The 22,367-nt window shown below is 48.1% G+C and overlaps 1 protein-coding gene and 1 long non-coding RNA gene across 2 annotated transcripts; one reads left to right on the forward strand and one right to left on the reverse strand.

Annotated features, from left to right (window-relative positions):
• Positions 1-238: 238 nt before the first annotated feature.
• abca5 (ATP-binding cassette, sub-family A (ABC1), member 5) lies at positions 239-17,091 on the forward strand. Its single transcript, XM_079372316.1, has 38 exons — positions 239-392; positions 1,640-1,806; positions 4,128-4,314; positions 4,393-4,566; positions 4,902-4,999; positions 5,072-5,298; positions 5,382-5,523; positions 5,619-5,807; positions 6,291-6,438; positions 6,549-6,726; positions 6,845-6,903; positions 6,985-7,271; positions 7,430-7,549; positions 7,621-7,759; positions 7,980-8,070; positions 8,190-8,329; positions 8,410-8,529; positions 10,391-10,592; positions 10,665-10,831; positions 11,069-11,196; positions 11,353-11,490; positions 11,576-11,689; positions 11,798-11,968; positions 12,077-12,190; positions 12,266-12,403; positions 12,809-12,877; positions 12,951-13,042; positions 13,167-13,290; positions 13,383-13,500; positions 13,576-13,667; positions 13,762-13,937; positions 14,016-14,091; positions 14,207-14,301; positions 15,715-15,834; positions 15,963-16,115; positions 16,197-16,276; positions 16,402-16,457; positions 16,532-17,091. The coding sequence occupies exons 1-38, from the start codon at positions 380-382 to the stop codon at positions 16,670-16,672; spliced, it is 5,043 nt and encodes a 1,680-aa protein (XP_079228442.1). The 5' UTR covers positions 239-379; the 3' UTR covers positions 16,673-17,091.
• Positions 17,092-19,288: 2,197 nt separating this feature from the next.
• LOC306817110 lies at positions 19,289-19,855 on the reverse strand. Its single transcript, XR_013777977.1, has 2 exons — positions 19,721-19,855; positions 19,289-19,637 (listed from the first exon to the last, which is right to left on the reverse strand). It is a non-coding gene; the product is annotated as an uncharacterized lncRNA (long non-coding RNA).
• Positions 19,856-22,367: the final 2,512 nt, after the last annotated feature.

Genomic DNA, 22,367 nt, shown 5'->3' on the forward strand with positions numbered 1-22,367 from the left:
GGAAGGGGAGAATCGGGGCCAAAATTCGCGTAATTATCCTGCTGTGTGAACCAGACTTTACTCATGCACGTGCGCACATGTGCGCGCGCGCACACACGCACACACACACACACACACACACAATCCGTGTGCAGGTGAGTGAACGTACCTGGACAATAAAACGGATTCCTTGTATTTGTTCTGAGGACCACCAGGACGGTAGGTGGCGATAGTGCTCGTACTGGTAGCTGCTGCTGCAGCGGCAGCAGAAGAAGAAGAAGAAGAAGAGGAGGACGAAGAAGAAGAGGAGGAGGAGGAGGAGAAAGAAGCGTTAGCTCGTTCTTGAGGATTTCTGTCATGTGAAGCAGTTTTATTAGAAGAAGAGGAGAGAGATGTCTTAATGTATTTCATCCGTGAGTATTTCTTCCTTTAGGAGCATCTTGCTCATTTAGCTGTTAGCTTGTTTTTCGGTCACAGGTGAGAGGTCTGGTTTTTACCTGTGCGCTGTATGAACATATCTATGTAACAAGAATATATTAATGGTTCATCACACCAACATACAACACTCCTTACATTCTGCTCCTGAATGCTCTGGATCTGATTGGACCAGAGAAGGTAGGCGGGGCTTTGAAGGCCGTTTTGGACGCCCCTGGGTTTGCCAGATATGAGAGCAGTTATCAGGTGAACAGGTGTTGCAGCGATGGAAGCGGGCAGTGGAACTGCTTCAGATAGAAGTGATTGTACCCGAGCTAAAAAGCCTCTGCATGTTTCTAATAAGCTCCAGCAGCAGAAAGCTGCTCAAACTAGGATCAATGTTGGAGATGAAACATGGAGAGAGGTTAGAACGCAGAAAGCTTTACAGACCCATGCAGAGCTGGCTAAACACTGAAGCTACAGTGTCCACCACATGCAGAGCTGGCTAAACACTGAAGCTACAGTGTCCACCACATGCAGAGCTGGCTAAACACTGAAGCTACAGTGTCCACCACATGCAGAGCTGGCTAAACACTGAAGCTACAGTGTCCACCACATGCAGAGCTGGCTAAACACTGAAGCTACAGTGTCCACCACATGCAGAGCTGGCTAAACACTGAAGCTACAGTGTCTCTACATGCAGAGCTGGCTAAACACTGAAGCTACAGTGTCTCTACATGCAGAGCTGGCTAAACACTGAAGCTACAGTGTCTCTACATGCAGAGCTGGCTAAACACTGAAGCTACAGTGTCCACCACATGCAGAGCTGGCTAAACACTGAAGCTACAGTGTCCACCACATGCAGAGCCGGCTAAACACTGAAGCTACAGTGTCCACCACATGCTGACCTGTGTGAGAGGAGGGGGCGGAGCCAGCTCTCTCACCTGGTTCCTGCCTTCACGTAAAGCTGGGAGGAGCCTTCTTGGGTTCGCTCGCTGCAGAAGTCTCCTGTTTATTGAATTTATGAAGGGACCGTGTTGAATGACATTTGACATACAAAGATGGTTGTGGTCGAACGTCCCGCTAACCGGACCCTGCGTGTTGAGGTGTTTTGTGTCCTGTCAGATCTCCTGCTTCACATGGCGGAGTAACAGAACGAGCCAGCTTTATCCATGGGCCATGCTGTCAGTACGCTGCTTACTCCTGGCTGGAGTTTTCATTTCCTGTTGTTTTATCTAACTTGTAGCTGAGGCCAGCATCACTGAGACAAACCGTCCCAACATCATCCACATGAGGCATGCTGGGAGAATGCAGCCCAGCTCCAGAAGAGATGCTGGAGTCTGGCATCAAACAAGCAGTCTGCTCTACAAGAACCTGCTCATCAAATGGAGGACCAAGCAGCAGAGTCTGCAGGTACGTACCGTGGAGCCGCCAGTGAACGCCACGTGTTTGTCTGCATACCTTCATGATGTGATTTAAACCTGAGTTTCGGGAACAAGGTGTTGTATGCTTCTGGTCATTCTGGGGTTACTAACCCTAACCTCATCACTCTGGGGTTACTCCGGGTCATTCCGGGGTTACTAACCCTAACCCTATCACTCTGGGGTTACTCCGGGTCATTCCGGGGTTACTAACCCTAACCTCATCACTCTGGGGTTACTCCGGGTCATTCCGGGGTTACTAACCCTAACCCTATCACTCTGGGGTTACTCCGGGTCATTCCGGGGTTACTAATCCTAACCTTATCACTCTGGGGTTACTCCGGGTCATTCCGGGGTTACTAACCCTATCACTCTGGGGTTACTCCGGGTCATTCTGGGGTTACTAACCTTATCACTCTGGGGTTACTCCGGGTCATTCTGGGGTTACTAACCTTATCACTCTGGGGTTACTCCGGGTCATTCCGGGGTTACTAACCTCATCACTCTGGGGTTACTCCGGGTCATTCCGGGGTTACTAACCTTATCACTCTGGGGTTACTCCGGGTCATTTCGGGGTTACTAACCTTATCACTCTGGGGTTACTCCGGGTCATTCTGGGGTTACTAACCCTATCACTCTGGGGTTACTCCGGGTCATTCCGGGGTTACTAACCTTATCACTCTGGGGTTACTCCGGGTCATTCCGGGGTTACTAACCTTATCACTCTGGGGTTACTCCGGGTCATTCCGGGGTTACTAACCTTATCACTCTGGGGTTACTCCGGGTCATTCCGGGGTTACTAATCCTAACCTTATCACTCTGGGGTTACTCCGGGTCATTCCGGGGTTACTAACCCTATCACTCTGGGGTTACTCCGGGTCATTCCGGGGTTACTAACCCTATCACTCTGGGGTTACTCCGGGTCATTCTGGGGTTACTAACCTTATCACTCTGGGGTTACTCCGGGTCATTCTGGGGTTACTAACCTCATCACTCTGGGGTTACTCCGGGTCATTCCGGGGTTACTAACCTCATCACTCTGGGGTTACTCCGGGTCATTCCGGGGTTACTAACCTTATCACTCTGGGGTTACTCCGGGTCATTTCGGGGTTACTAACCTTATCACTCTGGGGTTACTCCGGGTCATTCTGGGGTTACTAACCCTAACCCTATCACTCTGGGGTTACTCCGGGTCATTCCGGGGTTACTAACCTTATCACTCTGGGGTTACTCCGGGTCATTCCGGGGTTACTAACCTTATCACTCTGGGGTTACTCCGGGTCATTCCGGGGTTACTAACCTTATCACTCTGGGGTTACTCCGGGTCATTCCGGGGTTACTAATCCTAACCTTATCACTCTGGGGTTACTCCGGGTCATTCCGGGGTTACTAACCCTATCACTCTGGGGTTACTCCGGGTCATTCTGGGGTTACTAACCTTATCACTCTGGGGTTACTCCGGGTCATTCCGGGGTTACTAACCTTATCACTCTGGGGTTACTCCGGGTCATTCCACAGCCTCACCTGGAGAACTTAAGTTTTGAATGTTGAAGAGATCTCTCCTGCCGTCCCCTTCCCGGGGCCTCTTGGGTTGGAGCATGCATGTTTCATGTGGCATTAGGTTGCACTGATGCATATTTCAGTGTCTGTGTTCAGAAGACGCTCATTCCTCGGTTGCAGTGTGACCCCTTGTTTAGTCTTTACTCAGGAAGCTGACCTACTTTAACTCAGGACAACGAGTCACCAAGAACTCCAAATAATCCCGTTACTCAGGTTTTATTAACGACTAGAAAAGGGGACCCAGCTGAAGCTTTGCTTGATAATCCTCTAGTGAACACAATCTCCTCTTTGTGATGAAGCTGTGTCAGACTGAAGCCCTGAGATATTTCTATGTGAATCTGTCTGGTATCCAGAGAAGAATCACCTGCACTGTGCTTCACAACTTATTGTTTGAATTTGATGTGTTCCTCGAGGTCAGGCTGCAGTGAGAGATGAAATGGCTCATGGCGTTCGTCAGGAGGGGCTTCATAGCAGTTAGAGGTGCTCAGCTGAGGCGGGATAGGAAGCCTGTCACAGACAGATTAAGTGAAAGTTTACCTGCTGATGTCATCCTTTCCTGTGGTCACAAGCTTTGAACAGAGACCTGATTGGACAATGAGATGGACAGGAAATGTGACAAAGATAGAGTATGACCCTGTTGGAAGAGGTCACCTGGATACTCAGCAGAATCACAAAGCTTGATGATTCATGTTCAGGTGTGTTAAACTCAGCTGAGCCATTCCTCTCTGAGCAGCTTTGTGTCTGTCTCTACAGGAACTGATCCTTCCTCTTCTGCTGCTGGGTCTCCTCATCCTCATCAGCACGCTGAATCCTCACGTTTATTACGGAGGCATCAGCACCATGGAGCTGGAGCGTGAAGACCACTTCTTCAAGGGTCTGGGCTACACACCCATCACCAACATTACAAACCACATCATGGAAGAGGTGGCCCAGGAGCTGCGTAAGTGACCGACCCGTCCTCTGAATGTTGCCCCCCCCCTCCCTGTTACTAACTCTCTGCTCTTTGTGTGTTGATCAGTCATGCAGGATCGTCTGGAGATGTTTTCCAGTGAGGAGGACCTGGAGAATGCCAGCCTATACGATCCTTCCAGCTACGTTGGCGTTGTGTTCATGGACAGCTCTGCTACCTCCTACAGACTTCGCTTTCCATACAACCAGCTCCCCCTGCCCAGCGACTACACCGAGTCCATTGGTACTAACAGACTTCCTAACGTGTGCTCTAACTTCACGGTCAGGTCTGAGATCATTCTGTGGCGTTGCTAAAGTAGTTAGGCTGAAATACGTCTTTAAACTGATCAGTGTTCATCTGTGAAGAATCACTAAAACAAATGATTTCTGCAGGAGAAGAAAGAAAGCTTCTCAGGCGTCCAGGTGCTGGTCAGTTTGATCTAAAGGCCTTCATCACTTTCAGAGGAGAAACTTCATCAACATCTTCAACCCGTCCAGTTTCCTTTGGAATCAAACGTCTGTGATATCAAGTCACCTTCTGTTCAGATCTAACATCTCGTTATGTTTGTTCTCCTCCAGCGAACTGCTTCACCAGCTCTGTGAACTGCAGAGCTGCTAATTACTGGTACTCTGGCTTTGTCCGCCTCCAGTCTTTGATCGATGCCGCCATCATTCAGGTAGCAGACGTTCTGACCTCTGAAGTAAAGATACAGGTCATGTGACTCACCGTGACTTTTTGTGGCGCTCAGATGCAGACAAAGCGTTCAGTCTGGAGTGAGATGGACCTGAAGGTGGTCATGATGGGTCAGCCAGGCTCTGTGGAGGTGCAGAAGTTTCCCCACGCCCTCATCTCCATCTACCTGGTCCTGGCCTTCACACCCTTCGTCACCTTCCTCATCGTCAATGTTGCAGCTGAGAAGGAGCATCGCCTCAAAGACACCATGACCATGATGGGGCTGTATGACACGGCGTTCTGGTGAGCAAGCAGAGAGCCCTGCTAACTGTCAGCCGTTCTGTTTGATGCTACTGTCGATGAATGTGATGGTTTGTGTGGATCAGGCTGTCATGGGGCCTCCTGTACGCCGCTCTGGTCACCACCATGTCCATCCTGATGGCCGTCATTGCTACCTACACGGCCCTGTTCCCCAACAGTGACCTCTTCGTCATCTTCCTCCTCATCTTCCTCTACGGAATATCATCCGTGAGTAACGCAGCAAACGTGTCATTTCCCCAAATGGAGCCAGTTAGGATGAAAGATATAAAATGCTACGATAACTTCTCTCTCTGATCCTACAGATCTTTTTCTCCTTCATGTTGACTCCGTTATTTAAGAAGCCCAAGTTTGCCAGCACGGTGGGCTCCATGCTGACCGTGGTGTTTGGTTGCCTGTCGCTGTTCACTGTACTGATGAAGGACTTTCCACAGCCACTGGTCTGGCTTCTCTGCCTGCTCTCTCCCAGTGCCTTCTCCATTGGGATTGCACAGGTAACCATCCTGATGCCTTGCTTCATTCTGCAGTCAGAGACTAACCCTGTCAGACAAGCAGACAGATGGCGTGCAGACAGTCTGTAGAGACGGTAGAGGTGGCGTGCAGACAGTCTGTAGAGACGGTAGAGGTGGCGTGCAGACAGTCTGTAGAGACGGTAGAGATGGCGTGCAGACAGTCTGTAGAGACGGTAGAGGTGGCGTGCAGACAGTCTGTAGAGACGGTAGAGGTGGCGTGCAGACAGTCTGTAGAGACGGTAGAGGTGGCGTGCAGACAGTCTGTAGAGACGGTAGAGGTGGCGTGCAGACAGTCTGTAGAGACGGTAGCTCAGTCAACATTCAGCTGGTCGTGTTCTTACATGCAGCTCGAACACGGCTTCATGTTGTCTGTTTGCCTTTAATATTTTAGTTCTTGCTTATTTGTTTTACTCCTTCATGTCTTTTTATCTGTTTTCTGTGACCTTTGACCTTTAATCATATCAGGTGGTTTATCTGGAGGCTCAGGGAGATGGTGCTGTGTTTTCCTCCCTGGCTAATGGCCCTCATCCTCTCTACGTGCCCCTGCTCATGCTGGTCCTGGACTGCATCCTCTACCTCCTGTTGGCTGTGTACCTGGACCAGGTCCTACCTGGTGAGTGTGCACACCTCAGCATCAAGTCTTTGTATGCAGTTTGAGTTTGTGCCAGCAGCTACAGCATCTCTTCTGTGTGTAATATATTTTAAATGTGTTCCTAAATCCAGGTGAGTTTGGAGTCAGGAGGTCCCTGTTGTACTTCTTGAAGCCGTCCTATTGGTCCAAACGCAGAAAGCGTTATGTTGAAGTAAGCTCCGTATACGACACAGAGGGGAAAGGGGGCCCGACTGGGGACGAGTCCATCGAGCCTGTTTCACCTGAGTTCAGAGGGAAAGAAGCCATCCGGTAAAACACTTAAAAACAACAACATATCAATCCATCAATCAATCAATCCATCAATCAATCAATCCTCTGTGTTTACATGCCTCTTGTATATAACCCATTCTTGCTCCGTCTCTTGCAGCATTCATAACATCCATAAAGTGTACAAAGAGAAGGACAATGTGGTGGAAGCTCTAAGAGGTGAGGCCTGAACACCGCTGCTTCCTAAAGCCTTTAAAACTGATCAGCCCTACTGACTGTCTGTGCGTCCTCTGATTGCAGGGTTGACCTTTGACATCTACGAGGGCCAGATCACTGCTCTTCTGGGACACAGCGGGGCTGGAAAGTCCACTCTCATGAACATCCTGTGTGGCATCTGCTCTCCCACCAACGGCTCGGCCACCATCTACGGCTCCCCCGTGGCAGAGATCGCAGAGGCGTCTGAAATGAAGCAGCTGGTTGGAATCTGCCCTCAGTTCAACATCATCTTTGACGTGCTCACCGTGGAGGAGCACCTGAGGATATTTGCAGCTATCAAAGGGATTCCACCGGCTGACATTGATGCCGAGGTAGTTAACTTAGAAACAAGTGGAGAAGTGATTATCCAAACTGTATGTACAATCACAATGTCTGTTAAAAAGAGAAACATCATCAGATAGATTCTCTTCCCTGCGTCCTCACGCTGCACCGTAGATATTCAGGCAGTAATTCAAAGCTGTCCTTTCAGGTCACAAAAGTGCTGCAAGATCTGGACCTGGAGAAGATCATGACCGCTCAGGCCAAGAATCTGAGCGGAGGACAGAAGAGGAAACTGTCTGTGGGCATCGCCATCCTTGGAGATCCTAAGGTATCTGCAGGTGTTAGGTTAGGGAGAAGAACATGTTGATATGTTTTTATTATTAACATGCGTTTCTTCAGATCCTGCTCCTGGACGAGCCCACAGCCGGCATGGACCCCTGCTCCAGACACCAGGTGTGGTCGTTACTGAAGCGCCGCAGAGCTGGCCGGGTCACGGTCCTCAGCACGCACTACATGGACGAAGCGGACATCCTAGCTGGTGATGAACTTTCTATTGAATCATTAGGGAGTTAAATGGAGTCACATGAAGCTTTAGCTCCACCTCTTTAATCAAGCAGTCATAGTTCACAACATTAAAGACACAAAGCTGCTCCTGAGTCTGCAGGAAGGCGGCTCTCAAATCTTTTTGTTATTATTCCTTCAGAAGTTTAACCCCTCGTAGAGTCACAGTTTTTATTAACAGTCTTTTTGTTGTCTAGATCGAAAAGCAGTGATCTCTCAAGGACAGCTGAAATGTGTCGGCTCTTCTCTGTACCTTAAGATCAAATGTGGCGTTGGATATCACCTGAGGCGAGCACTCCTGTCTATATCACTGTGTTGTGCTGTTTAATATTTACGGCAATGTTAAATCATATAAACAAACCTGGTGAGCATCCAGACCTTTATTCAAACGTGTTTCTTCCCTCCAGGATGTCGATCAGTGAGACATGTGAGGCGGATAAGGTCACGTCATTGGTCGAGCATCATGTTCCAAAGGCCACGCTGTCCCGACAACACGAGGCCGAGCTGACCTTCACTCTGCCTTTTGAGAGCATGGACACATTCTCAGGTCAGATGGTAGAGAGCAGATGAGTGCTGCAAACATCCCCTCCTTAACAAGCCGAGGAATCACTAATTAATCATCCACAGGTTTGTTCTCTGAGCTTGACTGTCAACCCAATCTTGGAATTATCAACTACGGCGTTTCCATGACAACACTGGAGGATGTTTTCCTGCGTTTGGAGGCGGAGGCTGACGTGGACCAAGCTGGTCAGTATCTGTCTGCTTGTTTGGTTTCCCTGAATCAGTCCGTCTGCTCGTTTAGTTTCCCTGAATCGATCTGTGCTCGTTTGGTTTCCCTGAATCGATCTGTGCTTATTTAGTTTCCCTGAATCGTTCTGTGCTCGTTTGGTTTCCCTGAATCGATCTGTGCTCATTTAGTTTCCATGAATCGATCTGTGCTCGTTTGGTTTCCCTGAATTGATCTGTGCTCGTTTGGTTTCCCTGAATCCGTCTGCTCGTTTAGTTTCCCTGTATCGATCTGTGCTCGTTTAGTTTCCCTGAATCGATCTGTGCTCGTTTAGTTTCCCTGAATCGATCTGTGCTCGTTTAGTTTCCCTGAATCGTTCTGTGCTCATTTAGTTTCCCTAAATCGATCTGTGCTCGTTTGGTTTCCCTGAATCGATCTGTGTTCGTTTAGTTTCCCTAAATAGATCTGTGCTCGTTTGGTTTCCCTAAATCGAACTGTGCTCGTTTGGTTTCCCTAAATCGATCTGTGCTCGTTTGGTTTCCCTAAATCGATCTGTGCTCGTTTGGTTTCCCTGAATCTATCTTTGCTGTTTAGTTTCCCTGAATCGATCTGTGCTCGTTTAGTTTCCCTGAATCGATCTGTGCTCGTTTAGTTTCCCTAAATCGATCTGTGCTCGTTTGGTTTCCCTAAATCGATCTGTGCTCGTTTGGTTTCCCTGAATCTATCTTTGCTCGTTTGGTTTCCCTGTATCGATCTGTGCTCGTTTAGTTTCCCTGAGTCGATCTGTGCTTGTTTGGTTTCCCTGAATCGATCTGTGCTCGTTTAGTTTCCCTGAATCGATCTGTGCTCGTTTAGTTTCCCTGAATCGTTCTGTGCTCATTTAGTTTCCCTGAATCAGTCCGTCTGCTCGTTTGGTTTCCCTGAATCGATCTGTGCTCGTTTAGTTTCCCTGAATCGATCTGTGCTCGTTTAGTTTCCCTGAATCGTTCTGTGCTCATTTAGTTTCCCTATATCGATCTGTGCTCGTTTGGTTTCCCTGAATCGATCTGTGTTCATTTAGTTTCCCTAAATCGATCTGTGCTCGTTTGGTTTCCCTAAATCGATCTGTGCTCGTTTAGTTTACCTAAATCGATCTGTGCTCGTTTGGTTTCCCTAAATCGATCTGTGCTCGTTTGGTTTCCCTAAATCGATCTGTGCTCATTTAGTTTCCCTAAATCGATCTGTGCTCGTTTGGTTTCCCTAAATCGATCTGTGCTCATTTAGTTTCCCTAAATCGATCTGTGCTCGTTTGGTTTCCCTGAATCGATCTGTGCTCGTTTAGTTTCCCTGAATCGTTCTGTGCTCATTTAGTTTCCCTATATCGATCTGTGCTCGTTTGGTTTCCCTGAATCGATCTGTGTTCATTTAGTTTCCCTAAATCGATCTGTGCTCGTTTGGTTTCCCTAAATCGATCTGTGCTCGTTTAGTTTCCCTAAATCGATCTGTGCTCGTTTGGTTTCCCTAAATCGATCTGTGCTCGTTTGGTTTCCCTAAATCGATCTGTGCTCGTTTGGTTTCCCTAAATCGATCTGTGCTCATTTAGTTTCCCTAAATCGATCTGTGCTCGTTTGGTTTCCCTAAATCGATCTGTGCTCATTTAGTTTCCCTAAATCGATCTGTGCTCGTTTGGTTTCCCTAAATCGATCTGTGCTCGTTTGGTTTCCCTAAATCGATCTGTGCTCGTTTAGTTTCCCTAAATCGATCTGTGCTCGTTTGGTTTCCCTGAATCGTTCTGTGCTCATTTAGTTTCCCTGAATCAGTCCGTCTGCTCGTTTGGTTTCCCTGAATCGATCTGTGCTCGTTTGGTTTCCCTGAATCCGTCTGCTGCTGTGGTTATTCCAGACTACAGCGTGTTTAATCAGGAGCAGGTGGAGGTGGAATGTGACGGCGCCTCTCTCGATGACACTGACCAGCGGCTGCTGACCTTCTCGGACGCTCAGTCAGACGCAGTGACTGGTCACGCTCTGTGGCGGCAGCAGTTCAGCTCGGTGGCGTGGCTGCACATGCTGAACATGAGACGGGAGAGGAAGGCCTTCGTCTACACGTGAGCCATCTCAAACACTTAAAACCTGTTAGTCCCTTCAGTCCGGTCCTTAACGCCCCCCTTCCTCTGCAGTCTGGCCTTGTTCCTGGTGTTTGTGGCTGCAGTGCTCGTCTTATCGATGGCCACCGGAAACATCCAGATCAACTCACCCGACCGTCAGTTTCTTCCTGTTTACCTCCTGAAGAAGAACCAGGCGCCGCACAGATACGCCACCAGCCTTCTGGTTCAGAACTCCTCAGGTCAGTGCTTCATCTAAAGCGGTCCAGGTTCAGGCCTGATCTGACCTGGTGTGTGAACGGTCCCTGGTCAGATTCAAGTCTGGCTGACAGAAAGTGTGATCGGATCATCTCTCGTTTCATTGAGGATGTTTCCTACACGCTGAAACCTAAACGCGTCCTCCTGCAGAGCCGTCAGATCCTGATGCTGTAAATATTGAGACAGACGGGCTGAACTGTGTTCTCCTCCGGACCCAACAGGTTCTGACATCTCGGACTTCCTCCACAACCTGGAGTCTCAAGACCTCCGAGTGGAGATGATGAAACACAGCGACTACATGTCTGCAGCTCCCCACAGCGCTGCCATCAACGTCACAGGATCCAGCAAGGTCTGTGTGATGGGGGACAGGTTTCACCTGCAGCCCAGCTGGGGGACGCGGTCCTCATGAAGGGGACGCGGTCCTCATGAAGGGGACGCGGTCCTCATGAAGGGGACTTTGTCCTCCAGCTGAGAGCTTACAGGAAGTGGTTTGTGTCTGTTTCAGGGGTTCAGATATACTGTTGCTTTCAACAGCACCACAGTTCACTCCCTGCCGATGGCGGTGAATATCCTGAGCAACGCTCTGCTCAGAGGTCTGAACGGGACGGGCCGGATCAGAACCTGGACTAAGCCCTTTGATTATGTGAGTGTGGGACAGGACGTAGACCGTACACATCTTACTCGTCCTTTTTTTATTTCATGTTGATTTTCAATCTTTCTCCCTTCAGCAAATCCCAGACGCCACCTCGTACGCTCTGGTGTACATCGAGGCCATCATACTGGGCATGCTGGCTGCTGGGATGCCTGCATACTTTGCCATGGACCACACTCGAGACAGAGAGGTGACCGGGGGGGGGGGGATTCATGGAAGCATTTGATTGGTCTAGAGTCATCGTTCTGATTCTGTGGATGTCGGGTTTTTACGAGCTCCTCTCTATTGACCGTCTCAGATCAAGTGCCGCTCCACGCTGAGGATCTCTGGTCTGCTGCCGTCAGCTTACTGGTGTGGACAAGCAGCTGTGGACATCCCCTTCTTCTACCTCATCCTCTCCAGCATGACCGTCATTCTGTTCTCCTTCCACACGGGGAACCTGCTCACCTCCAGCAACCTGACAGCCGTGGTTCGTACCGCCACCTGCTGGCTCGCCATGCATCACGCTCCATGGTTATGCGTCATAATAAATGTTTGTGGTAGCCCAGCTGTGAAGTGTTCGTCCTCACTCTCTCAGGTCCTGTGCATCGTGGGCTACGGTCCCGCCTTGATCCTCTTCACGTACGTGTTTTCTTTCGGCTTCGCTCGAGTCCAGAGCAACAGAGATTTCTTCTCGGTCATCTCCATGATGGTGAGGCGGGACGCCTGAAGTCATTTACATAATAAGGGTTTCTTCTTCTTCAGTCTAATTGTGAGTCTCTCTCAGGGCTGCGTGGTCTCGGCCTCGCTGGTTCAGTTGTCGTTTGTAAATGACAGTCCTGGACTGACCAGAAACCTGCACAACATCCTGTGTTTCCTGAACCCTCTCTACCCGCTCATGGGCTGCCTCAACTGCATCACCAAGGTAACAGCCCCCTCCCTCCCCGCTGCTTGTTTGAATCTATATCTGAGACTGGGGGGGGGGGGGTGTTTGTCGCTGTCCATGCTCACGCTCCAGCAGTTGAGTTTGTGTTTCTAACTCTCCATGTGAGAATCTTTCTCAGGGATTAAAAGAAGATTACGTCAAATTAAGCTGTAAAACAGTTTAATTTAGACTCACCTCCCGTTTCTCTTCGGTCCAGAGAGAACAAGCTCAAGGTCATTTGCTTTAAAGGTGAAATCCTCTCCTCCATGTGTCTGTCTACAAACCCCCCATGAGAGAAGTCCATCCTCTCCGTCTGCTCAAACAGGGATGTAGCGTTAAAGCAGCTGGTTACAGGAAGTGGCGTGACTGAACCGTGACAGCCTGCTCTGGTTGGTTCTTTTACAGGCGACCTTCCTGCCCTCGCGCTATGAAGAGAACTCCTTATGGAAGAACCTGCTCATTGCAGTGGTTTCTGTACGTATCGATTCATCTTTCTCTTTATGACGTTCAGACCAGGATGTGTTAAAGTGTGTGTGTGTGCTCTCAGCCTTATCTGCAGTGCATCCTGCTGCTCTTCCTGCTGCGCTGGCTGGAGATCCGTTACGGAGGCAGGACGATGAAGAATGATCAGTTCTGCAGGTGACCTTCACTTTAATGTCTTTCAATAAGAACAGCTTCAGAGTCATGATGCGTAAACAGGATCTAACGAGCAGCTCAGATCCAAAGATAACATACATGTTCATGAGACTTTCAACTTCCTCAGGATCTCATCCAAGTCGAAGCCCAAAGTGGAGAGGAATCCGGAGGAAGGGTTGAACGAGGATGAGGATGTTCAGATGGAGAAGGCTCGAGTTAAGGAGGCGCTCAGCTGCCAGTCCTGTGAAGAGGTAGAAAGAATAGATCCTCTATGGAGCTGTGGGTCAGCCTGCCATACTTCCAGACATGGTGTGTCACAAGCTGTCTCTGATGTGTCGTGCAGAAACCGGTGGTGGTTGTGAGTAACCTGAGGAAGCAGCACAAAGGCAGAAGAGAAGGTTTCTCTCTCAACAAGACGAGGAAAGTTGCCACGAAGAACGTCTCTTTCTGTGTTCGAAAAGGTAGATTTACGCTCTGCAGCTTTGACCCGAGACTTGTGACCAAGTGAAGTAAAATCCAGATTCCTGTGTCTTCAGGTGAAGTCCTCGGACTGCTGGGCCCCAACGGAGCAGGAAAGAGCACCGTCATGCACATGCTGTCAGGTGACACTGAGCCCTCTGCAGGCCAGGTAACGAACTGAAGCTGTCCCCATTAAACCGCCTGTAACCACCACAAAGACCAATGAAAGGACCACAAAGGGTCTCTGTCTGTCCTGTGTCCAGGTGCTGATGGGGGACTACAGCACAGACTTTCGTCCTGTAGACAGTCCTCTGGAGCACGTGGGTTACTGTCCACAGGTGAACCCACTGTGGCCCAGGATCACTCTGCAGGAGCACCTGGAGATCTACGCCGCCATCAAGGGCCTGAGAGGACAGGACGTCCCGGGCATCATCACACGGTGAGCGTCAAGAAGCTTACAGATGTGTGTGTGGTGGGAAATGTGCTCTCAGATGTTGACCATGTTTGTCGTTGTCAGCGTGGTGAACGCTCTGGAGCTGAAGGAACATCTGAACAAACAAGCCAAGACTCTGTCGGCAGGACTGAAGAGGAAGGTGAGGACCTGAGGTCTAAACGCTCGTAAAGACGTCTCTGCTCTTCTTTACGTTATGTTGACGTTTAGTCTCCTTCCTGTAGAAACACTAACTTCCCTTCTTCCTGTTCTTCCAGCTGTGCTTTGCGTTGAGTATGATCGGGAATCCTCAGATCGTTTTACTGGACGAGCCGTCGGCAGGGATGGACCCGAAGTCTAAACAGCGCATGTGGTGAGATAGTTCTGTAGGTTCTCGAGTATCTCTCCACACTGTTCCATATATGCAGGGCAGCTGAAACTCCATTTGGCCCGCGCTGGGGGAAGCCACTGATGCCTTGATTTCCACTGTGACAGCCTGAGACGTGACTCTTGTCAGCTTCCAGTGGAAATGTGTAAAATAAATCCTTTTGATATGAGCTCGGGTTTGCAGCAGGGTTACCCGCATCGATATCTAATCCTGCCAGTGAACTTTGGGTCTACCCCGGGGTCTTCCAGGAGGATCCTAATCAGATGCCTGAACTACCTCAACTGGCTCCTTTCGATGCAAAAGATTAGTGGCTCTACTCCGAGCTCTTCCCGAAGTCCATCAAGTCCACAAAATGCATGATACTGATCCAGACTCCCAGGACCAGGCGCCCTACCAGGGTAACTGTCCCCTGGCCTGGACGGAATCCGTGTTGTTCCTCCTTTATCCGATGTTCAAAATTGGTCGAAGTCTTCTTTCCAGCACCGAAGACTTTACCTGGGATGCTTAAATGTGTGTATGTTGATAATTTGAGCACAGCCTCCAGTCCCCCTTTTCAAAGATGGGTACCTCCATCCTGGTCTGCCAGACACTGGCCCAGAACTCCACGCATTGAAGCGCGTCGCGTTGACACGGAATCATAAACGAAGCCTAACGAGGCTGAAGCGCTCTGAGGGGGAATGTCATCCACTGAGGAGCTTTCTCACTGCCAAGGTCAAAGGTCACACTTCTCCCTTCAAAGTATTCCTTCCAGAACTCGTGTCCGGGTCAACAGTTCTCCACCCTGCTGATAACAGCCTGAGTCCTGTTTTCCTTTCCTGGACCGTCACACGCTTTATTTGAACTTCCTCGAGGCCGGTTAAAAAAACGTCTTCCATACCCGGGTTGTGGCTCCCCGGACTACTGAAGCCACCTGAGACCTACCAGCTGCATGAGACCCCGGACTAACCGAGCCTGAAGACACATATTAAAGTCCCCCATTAGATCCAACACATGGCGCTCAGCTGGGGGCTTGTGAGTATCCCCACACCCTGGGGAACTCCAGTCCAGCCCCTCTCCAGGAAGTTGGTTCCTGAACTGGTGCTGTGCGTTGAGGTGGTCCCAACCTTATCTAGCTCCCTGGCAGAGCGAGCCGAGAGCCAGTCTGCACTGCTGTCATGACACCGACCCCAATGCCTCACCTGGGAACAATTTCCATTTGAGATCCTTCTGGCTTCTGTGGGACTCGTAAGCCCCCCCGACAGGTTAAGGTGGCGATTATTGGAGGGATTATTTATCTGGTAATTGTTTTAAAAGATTGGTACCAAAGGAAGATATAGAAATAAAACAGTGTGAGACTGGAGGGTCAAACTCTCTCTGACCTCTGACCTCTGACCTCTGACCCTGTGTCTGTCTGTGAAGGAGGGCCATACGCGCTGCTTTCAAGAACCGTCAGCGGGGAGCCATCCTCACCACACACTACATGGAGGAGGCGGAGGCCGTGTGCGACCGTGTAGCCATCATGGTCTCCGGCCAGCTGAGGTTCGTACTCACCGCCATCTTGGGACCCGAACAGACCCAACACGATTTTAAGAACCTGTATCTTTTCTCTCCTCTGATGCTTTTGATGTCTTGTTGTTGAAATGTGCTGTCTGTTTTTACTCCATCAGATGTATCGGCTCCATCCAACATTTAAAAGGGAAATATGGTCAAGGCTACAGTCTGGAGGTCAAGTTAAGAGAAGAGCTAACAGGACTCCAGCAGGTGGCGCTGTTGCACAAGGAAATCCTGCGAATCTTTCCTCATGCTGCTCGGCAGGAGAGGTGAGGCTGAAGCTCCTTCTGCTTTGTGCTTTAAACAAATGTGCAGAAACATTTCACACTGTGACACTTCTTTCTTTGCAGCTTTGCTACTCTGATGGTTTATAAAATCCCCATGCAGGACGTCCAATCATTGGCCAGGTCTTTTTCTCAGTTAGAGAGTGGTGAGTCACCGTTGATCTCTAACACACACACACACACACACACACACACACACACACACACACACACACACACACACACACAGCTAATTCATCCCTGCTGACTTTATTCCTCTGTTTATCTTCAGCCAAGCAAACCTTCAACTTTGAAGAGTACAACTTCTCCCAGTCCACCTTGGAGCAGGTACGTGATAAACACGTGGGGGGGGGGGGGGTCTCTTCCTTTAAGTCCTTCACTCTCTGTTCCCACTCCTGCAGGTGTTCATGGAGTTTGCTAAGGAGCAGGAGAACGAGGAGGAGGAGGTGGGCTCCCTCAGTACAACTTTCCAGTGGCAGCGTCTGCGACAGGACGGGCCCGTCTCAGTCAACAACACAGACAGCATCGTGCACCAACTTTAAACTGGACACTATATGACCAGATGGTGAAGCCATCCTGACCGCCAGGCTTCACGCCAGCACGCCAACACTGCACGCCACCTGACGCCCGCTGCCCTTAAATGGGACAGATACGGCTGGAGGTCTAACACACTCTGACTGTGTGTTCAGGATCAGTGTGTGTGTAACTCGTCCACTGACGGAGGGGCTCGGAGTCTTTACACTAATGTGACACCTTTTTCCTTCTGCTGTTTTTTTAATCTTCAAGGGAAAACATATAATATATTCTATTTGTGCTTTATAATCCTTTCCATCCGTTCTCCTCTGCAGGGGACTCAGTGTGTTTGCTTCTTCACATCATGTTTTTAAAGCACTACCAGAACTGGGATTCATCCACGATTGTACCAAAGCAGCACATCTCCTCACATGTCCTCCTGTGTTTGTGTCTGCAGCATCAGCAGAAAGGTTTGCATCATAGGAGACCCTGGACCGAGTCTCTGCTCCTCAAATGACACCAGCATTTGACCCTCATTGATACGCACAGTGTTTCAGCACGCTGACGACGAGGCTGAAGCATCACATCCTCCAGGACAGAGTGTTTCAATACACTGAAGCAGGACAGAGTGTTTCAATACACTGAAGCAGGACAGAGTGTTTCAATACACTGAAGCAGGACAGAGTGTTTCAATACACTGAAGCAGGACAGAGTGTTTCAGCCTGCTGAAACAGGACAGAGTGTTTCAATACACTGAAGCAGGACAGAGTGTTTCAATACACTGAAACAGGACAGAGTGTTTCAATACACTGAAACAGGACAGAGTGTTTCAATACACTGAAGCAGGACAGAGTGTTTCAATACACTGAAGCAGGACAGAGTGTTTCAATACACTGAAGCAGGACAGAGTGTTTCAATACACTGAAACAGGACAGAGTGTTTCAATACACTGAAGCAGGACAGAGTGTTTCAGCCTGCTGAAACAGGACAGAGTGTTTCAATACACTGAAACAGGACAGAGTGTTTCAGCCTGCTGAAACACTCTGTCCTGTTTCAGCAGGCTGAAACAGGACAGAGTGTTTCAATACACTGAAACAGGACAGAGTGTTTCAGCCTGCTGAAACACTCTGTCCTGTTTCAGCCTGCTGAAACAGGACAGAGTGTTTCAATACACTGAAACAGGACAGAGTGTTTCAGCCTGCTGAAACAGGACAGAGTGTTTCAGCCTGCTGAAACAGGACAGAGTGTTTCAATACACTGAAGCAGGACAGAGTGTTTCAATACACTGAAACAGGACAGAGTGTTTCAGCCTGCTGAAACAGGACAGAGTGTTTCAGCATGTTGAAACAGGACAGAGTGTTTCAGCAGGTTGAAACAGGACAGAGTGTTTCAGCCTGCTGAAACAGGACAGAGTGTTTCAATACACTGAAACAGGACAGAGTGTTTCAATACACTGAAACAGGACAGAGTGTTTCAGCCTGCTGAAACAGGACAGAGTGTTTCAGCATGTTGAAACAGGACAGAGTGTTTCAGCAGGCTGAAACAGGACAGAGTGTTTCAGCAGGCTGAAACAGGACAGAGTGTTTCAGCAGGTTGAAACAGGACAGAGTGTTTCAGCAGGTTGAAACAGGACAGAGTGTTTCAGCCTGCTGAAACAGGACAGAGTGTTTCAGCCTGCTGAAACAGGACAGAGTGTTTCAGCAGGTTGAAACAGGACAGAGTGTTTCAGCCTGCTGAAACAGGACAGAGTGTTTCAGTATGTTGAAACAGGACAGAGTGTTTCAGCAGGTTGAAACAGGACAGAGTGTTTCAGCCTGTTGAAACAGGACAGAGTGTTTCAGCATGTTGAAACAGGACAGAGTGTTTCAGCATGTTGAAACAGGACAGAGTGTTTCAGCAGGTTGAAACAGGACAGAGTGTTTCAGCAGGCTGAAACAGGACAGAGTGTTTCAGTATGTTGAAACAGGACAGAGTGTTTCAGTATGTTGAAACAGGACAGAGTGTTTCAGCATGTTGAAACAGGACAGAGTGTTTCAGCAGGCTGAAACAGGACAGAGTGTTTCAGCATGTTGAAACAGGACAGAGTGTTTCAGCATGTTGAAACAGGACAGAGTGTTTCAGCAGGCTGAAACAGGACAGAGTGTTTCAGCATGTTGAAACAGGACAGAGTGTTTCAGCAGGCTGAAACAGGACAGAGTGTTTCAGCATGTTGAAACAGGACAGAGTGTTTCAGTATGTTGAAACAGGACAGAGTGTTTCAGCATGTTGAAACAGGACAGAGTGTTTCAGTATGTTGAAACAGGACAGAGTGTTTCAGCAGGTTGAAACAGGACAGAGTGTTTCAGCAGGTTGAAACAGGACAGAGTGTTTCAGCAGGCTGAAACAGGACAGAGTGTTTCAGTATGCTGATGACTTCCTTTGGCCTTCGTCTGTGCAGGTTTAGGTTTGAACTGGAGCTCATAGATGGTAGAATATGCACACCAGTACATGTAGCACACTGCCCTTGTCAGATAAAAGCCAGGGCTGATAACCTCAGAGATGAACCCTCAGACATGTTCAGAAGTAGGCGGGGCTTATTGAAAGCTCCTCGCTCTTCTCTCAGCCAGGATCAGGGGACGATGAGAGGAGGGTGTGTTTTGCAGAGGTGACGCTCTCCTGGCGTCTTTTCACTTTGGTGCCACTTTGAATCCCGCTGTGTTTAACTGTGTTTAACTGTGTTTAACTGTGTTTAACTGTGTTTAACTGTGTTTAACTGTGTTTAACCGTGTTTAACCGTGTTTAACCGTGTTGTACATCATGTGTGTCGCTGGGACTTCATCTGCATTGTCTCATATTTGTACACGTTGTTGGTGAAGAACTCGTCAACAAACCAATAAATTGTAATTTCTTGTGAAGATTCAGGTGAGAAGACAAGTTTTATAAGCGCTTTCTCTTCAGGTCCGTTGAGCTTTTTGAATGTTGGTTTGCACACGTGTAGCCTCGTTCCCTGAAACACTGGCGTGTTCGTTAACGTGTGCCGAGGATTCACTGGCGTGTTCGTTAACGTGTGCCGAGGATTCACTGGCGTGTTCGTTAACGTGTGCCGAGGATTCACTGGCGTGTTCGTTAACGTGTGCCGAGGATTCAAGACTGAACACTTTCTTTTGTTGTTTTCCTCCCGAGTGCAACGTGTGAGAAGTTCTGTTCACAACATCTCCACACATGAACGTTTGAGTCCAAAGGGAGGTCACTTCAAGGTGTCTTTATGTCCTTTAAGGACTCAAGGTGTCTTTATGTCCTTTAAGGACTCAAGGTGTCTTTATGTCCTTTAAGGACTCAAGGTGTCTTTATGTCCTTTAAGGACTCAAGGTGTCTTTATGTCCTTTAAGGACAGAAGGTGTCTTTATGTCCTTTAAGGACTCAAGGTGTCTTTATGTTCTTTAAGGACTCAAGGTGTCTTTATGTCCTTTAAGGACAGAAGGTGTCTTTATGTCCTTTAAGGACTCAAGGTGTCTTTATGTTCTTTAAGGACTCAAGGTGTCTTTATGTTCTTTAAGGACTCAAGGTGTCTTTATGTCCTTTAAGGACTCAAGGTGTCTTTATGTCCTTTAAGGACTCAAGGTGTCTTTATGTTCTTTAAGGACTCAAGGTGTCTTTATGTCCTTTAAGGACTCAAGGTGTCTTTATGTCCTTTAAGGACTCAAGGTGTCTTTATGTCCTTTAAGGACAGAAGGTGTCTTTATGTCCTTTAAGGACTCAAGGTGTCTTTATGTTCTTTAAGGACTCAAGGTGTCTTTATGTTCTTTAAGGACTCAAGGTGTCTTTATGTCCTTTAAGGACAGAAGGTGTCTTTATGTTCTTTAAGGACTCAAGGTGTCTTTATGTCCTTTAAGGACTCAAGGTGTCTTTATGTTCTTTAAGGACAGAAGGTGTCTTTATGTTCTTTAAGGACTCAAGGTGTCTTTATGTTCTTTAAGGACTCAAGGTGTCTTTATGTCCTTTAAGGACAGAAGGTGTCTTTATGTTCTTTAAGGACTCAAGGTGTCTTTATGTTCTTTAAGGACTCAAGGTGTCTTTATGTCCTTTAAGGACAGAAGGTGTCTTTATGTCCTTTAAGGACTCAAGGTGTCTTTATGTTCTTTAAGGACTCAAGGTGTCTTTATGTTCTTTAAGGACTCAAGGTGTCTTTATGTTCTTTAAGGACTCAAGGTGTCTTTATGTCCTTTAAGGACAGAAGGTGTCTTTATGTTCTTTAAGGACAGAAGGTGTCTTTATGTTCTTTAAGGACTCAAGGTGTCTTTATGTCCTTTAAGGACTCAAGGTGTCTTTATGTTCTTTAAGGACAGAAGGTGTCTTTATGTTCTTTAAGGACTCAAGGTGTCTTTATGTTCTTTAAGGACAGAAGGTGTCTTTATGTTCTTTAAGGACAGAAGGTGTCTTTATGTTCTTTAAGGACTCAAGGTGTCTTTATGTTCTTTAAGGACTCAAGGTGTCTTTATGTTCTTTAAGGACTCAAGGTGTCTTTATGTCCTTTAAGGACTCAAGGTGTCTTTATGTTCTTTAAGGACTCAAGGTGTCTTTATGTTCTTTAAGGACTCAAGGTGTCTTTATGTTCTTTAAGGACAGAAGGTGTCTTTATGTTCTTTAAGGACTCAAGGTGTCTTTATGTTCTTTAAGGACTCAAGGTGTCTTTATGTCCTTTAAGGACAGAAGGTGTCTTTATGTTCTTTAAGGACAGAAGGTGTCTTTATGTTCTTTAAGGACAGAAGGTGTCTTTATGTTCTTTAAGGACTCAAGGTGTCTTTATGTCCTTTAAGGACTCAAGGTGTCTTTATGTTCTTTAAGGACAGAAGGTGTCTTTATGTTCTTTAAGGACTCAAGGTGTCTTTATGTTCTTTAAGGACAGAAGGTGTCTTTATGTCCTTTAAGGACTCAAGGTGTCTTTATGTTCTTTAAGGACAGAAGGTGTCTTTATGTTCTTTAAGGACTCAAGGTGTCTTTATGTCCTTTAAGGACTCAAGGTGTCTTTATGTCCTTTAAGGACAGAAGGTGTCTTTATGTTCTTTAAGGACAGAAGGTGTCTTTATGTTCTTTAAGGACAGGTGTCTTTATGTTCTTTAAGGACTCAAGATGTCTTTATGTCCTTTAAGGACAGAAGGTGTCTTTATGTCCTTTAAGGACAGAAGGTGTCTTTATGTCCTTTAAGGACAGAAGGTGTCTTTATGTTGCTGCTCATACACCTGCACTCTTCCTGGGACATTTTAAAACCTGTCTTTATGCAAACGTTGAACTCTGAAGTCTCACCTGTGTTTTCCTTCTCTGCATGTCTGACGGAGGATCAAACTTTACACCAATAAATGTTTCAATAACTCAACTGTTATTTACTGAAGACCCCCCCCCCCCCCCCCCCACCTGCAGAGAGAGGCTGCATGCCAAGCTGGGGGTAGGCCCCTTGGGGGGGTCTCTTAGGGCAGGTTGGGTATGTGTGTTTGGGGGGGGTCTCTTAGGGCAGGTTGGGTATGTGTGTTTGGGGGGGGTCTCTTAGGGCAGGTTGGGTATGTGTGTGTTTGGGGGGGGTCTCTTAGGGCAGGTTGGGTATGTGTGTGTTTGGGGGGGGTCTCTTAGGGCAGGTTGGGTATGTGTGTGTTTGGGGGGGGTCTCTTAGGGCAGGTTGGGTATGTGTGTGTTTGGGGGGGGTCTCTTAGGGCAGGTTGGGTATGTGTGTGTTTGGGGGGGGTCTCTTAG

This window comes from Symphodus melops (assembly GCF_947650265.1).
Source record: "Symphodus melops genome assembly, chromosome: 21".
Classification (NCBI taxonomy): Eukaryota; Metazoa; Chordata; class Actinopteri; order Labriformes; family Labridae; genus Symphodus; species Symphodus melops.

What these genes read in the sequence shown, in the direction of transcription:
- abca5 (XM_079372316.1), top strand. An exon ending in TCTCCATTGGGATTGCACAG is followed by an intron (nt 5,808 to 6,290) that starts GTAACCATCCTG and finishes TAATCATATCAG; the next exon opens with GTGGTTTATCTGGAGGCTCA. An exon ending in CCATCCTTGGAGATCCTAAG is followed by an intron (nt 7,550 to 7,620) that starts GTATCTGCAGGT and finishes GCGTTTCTTCAG; the next exon opens with ATCCTGCTCCTGGACGAGCC.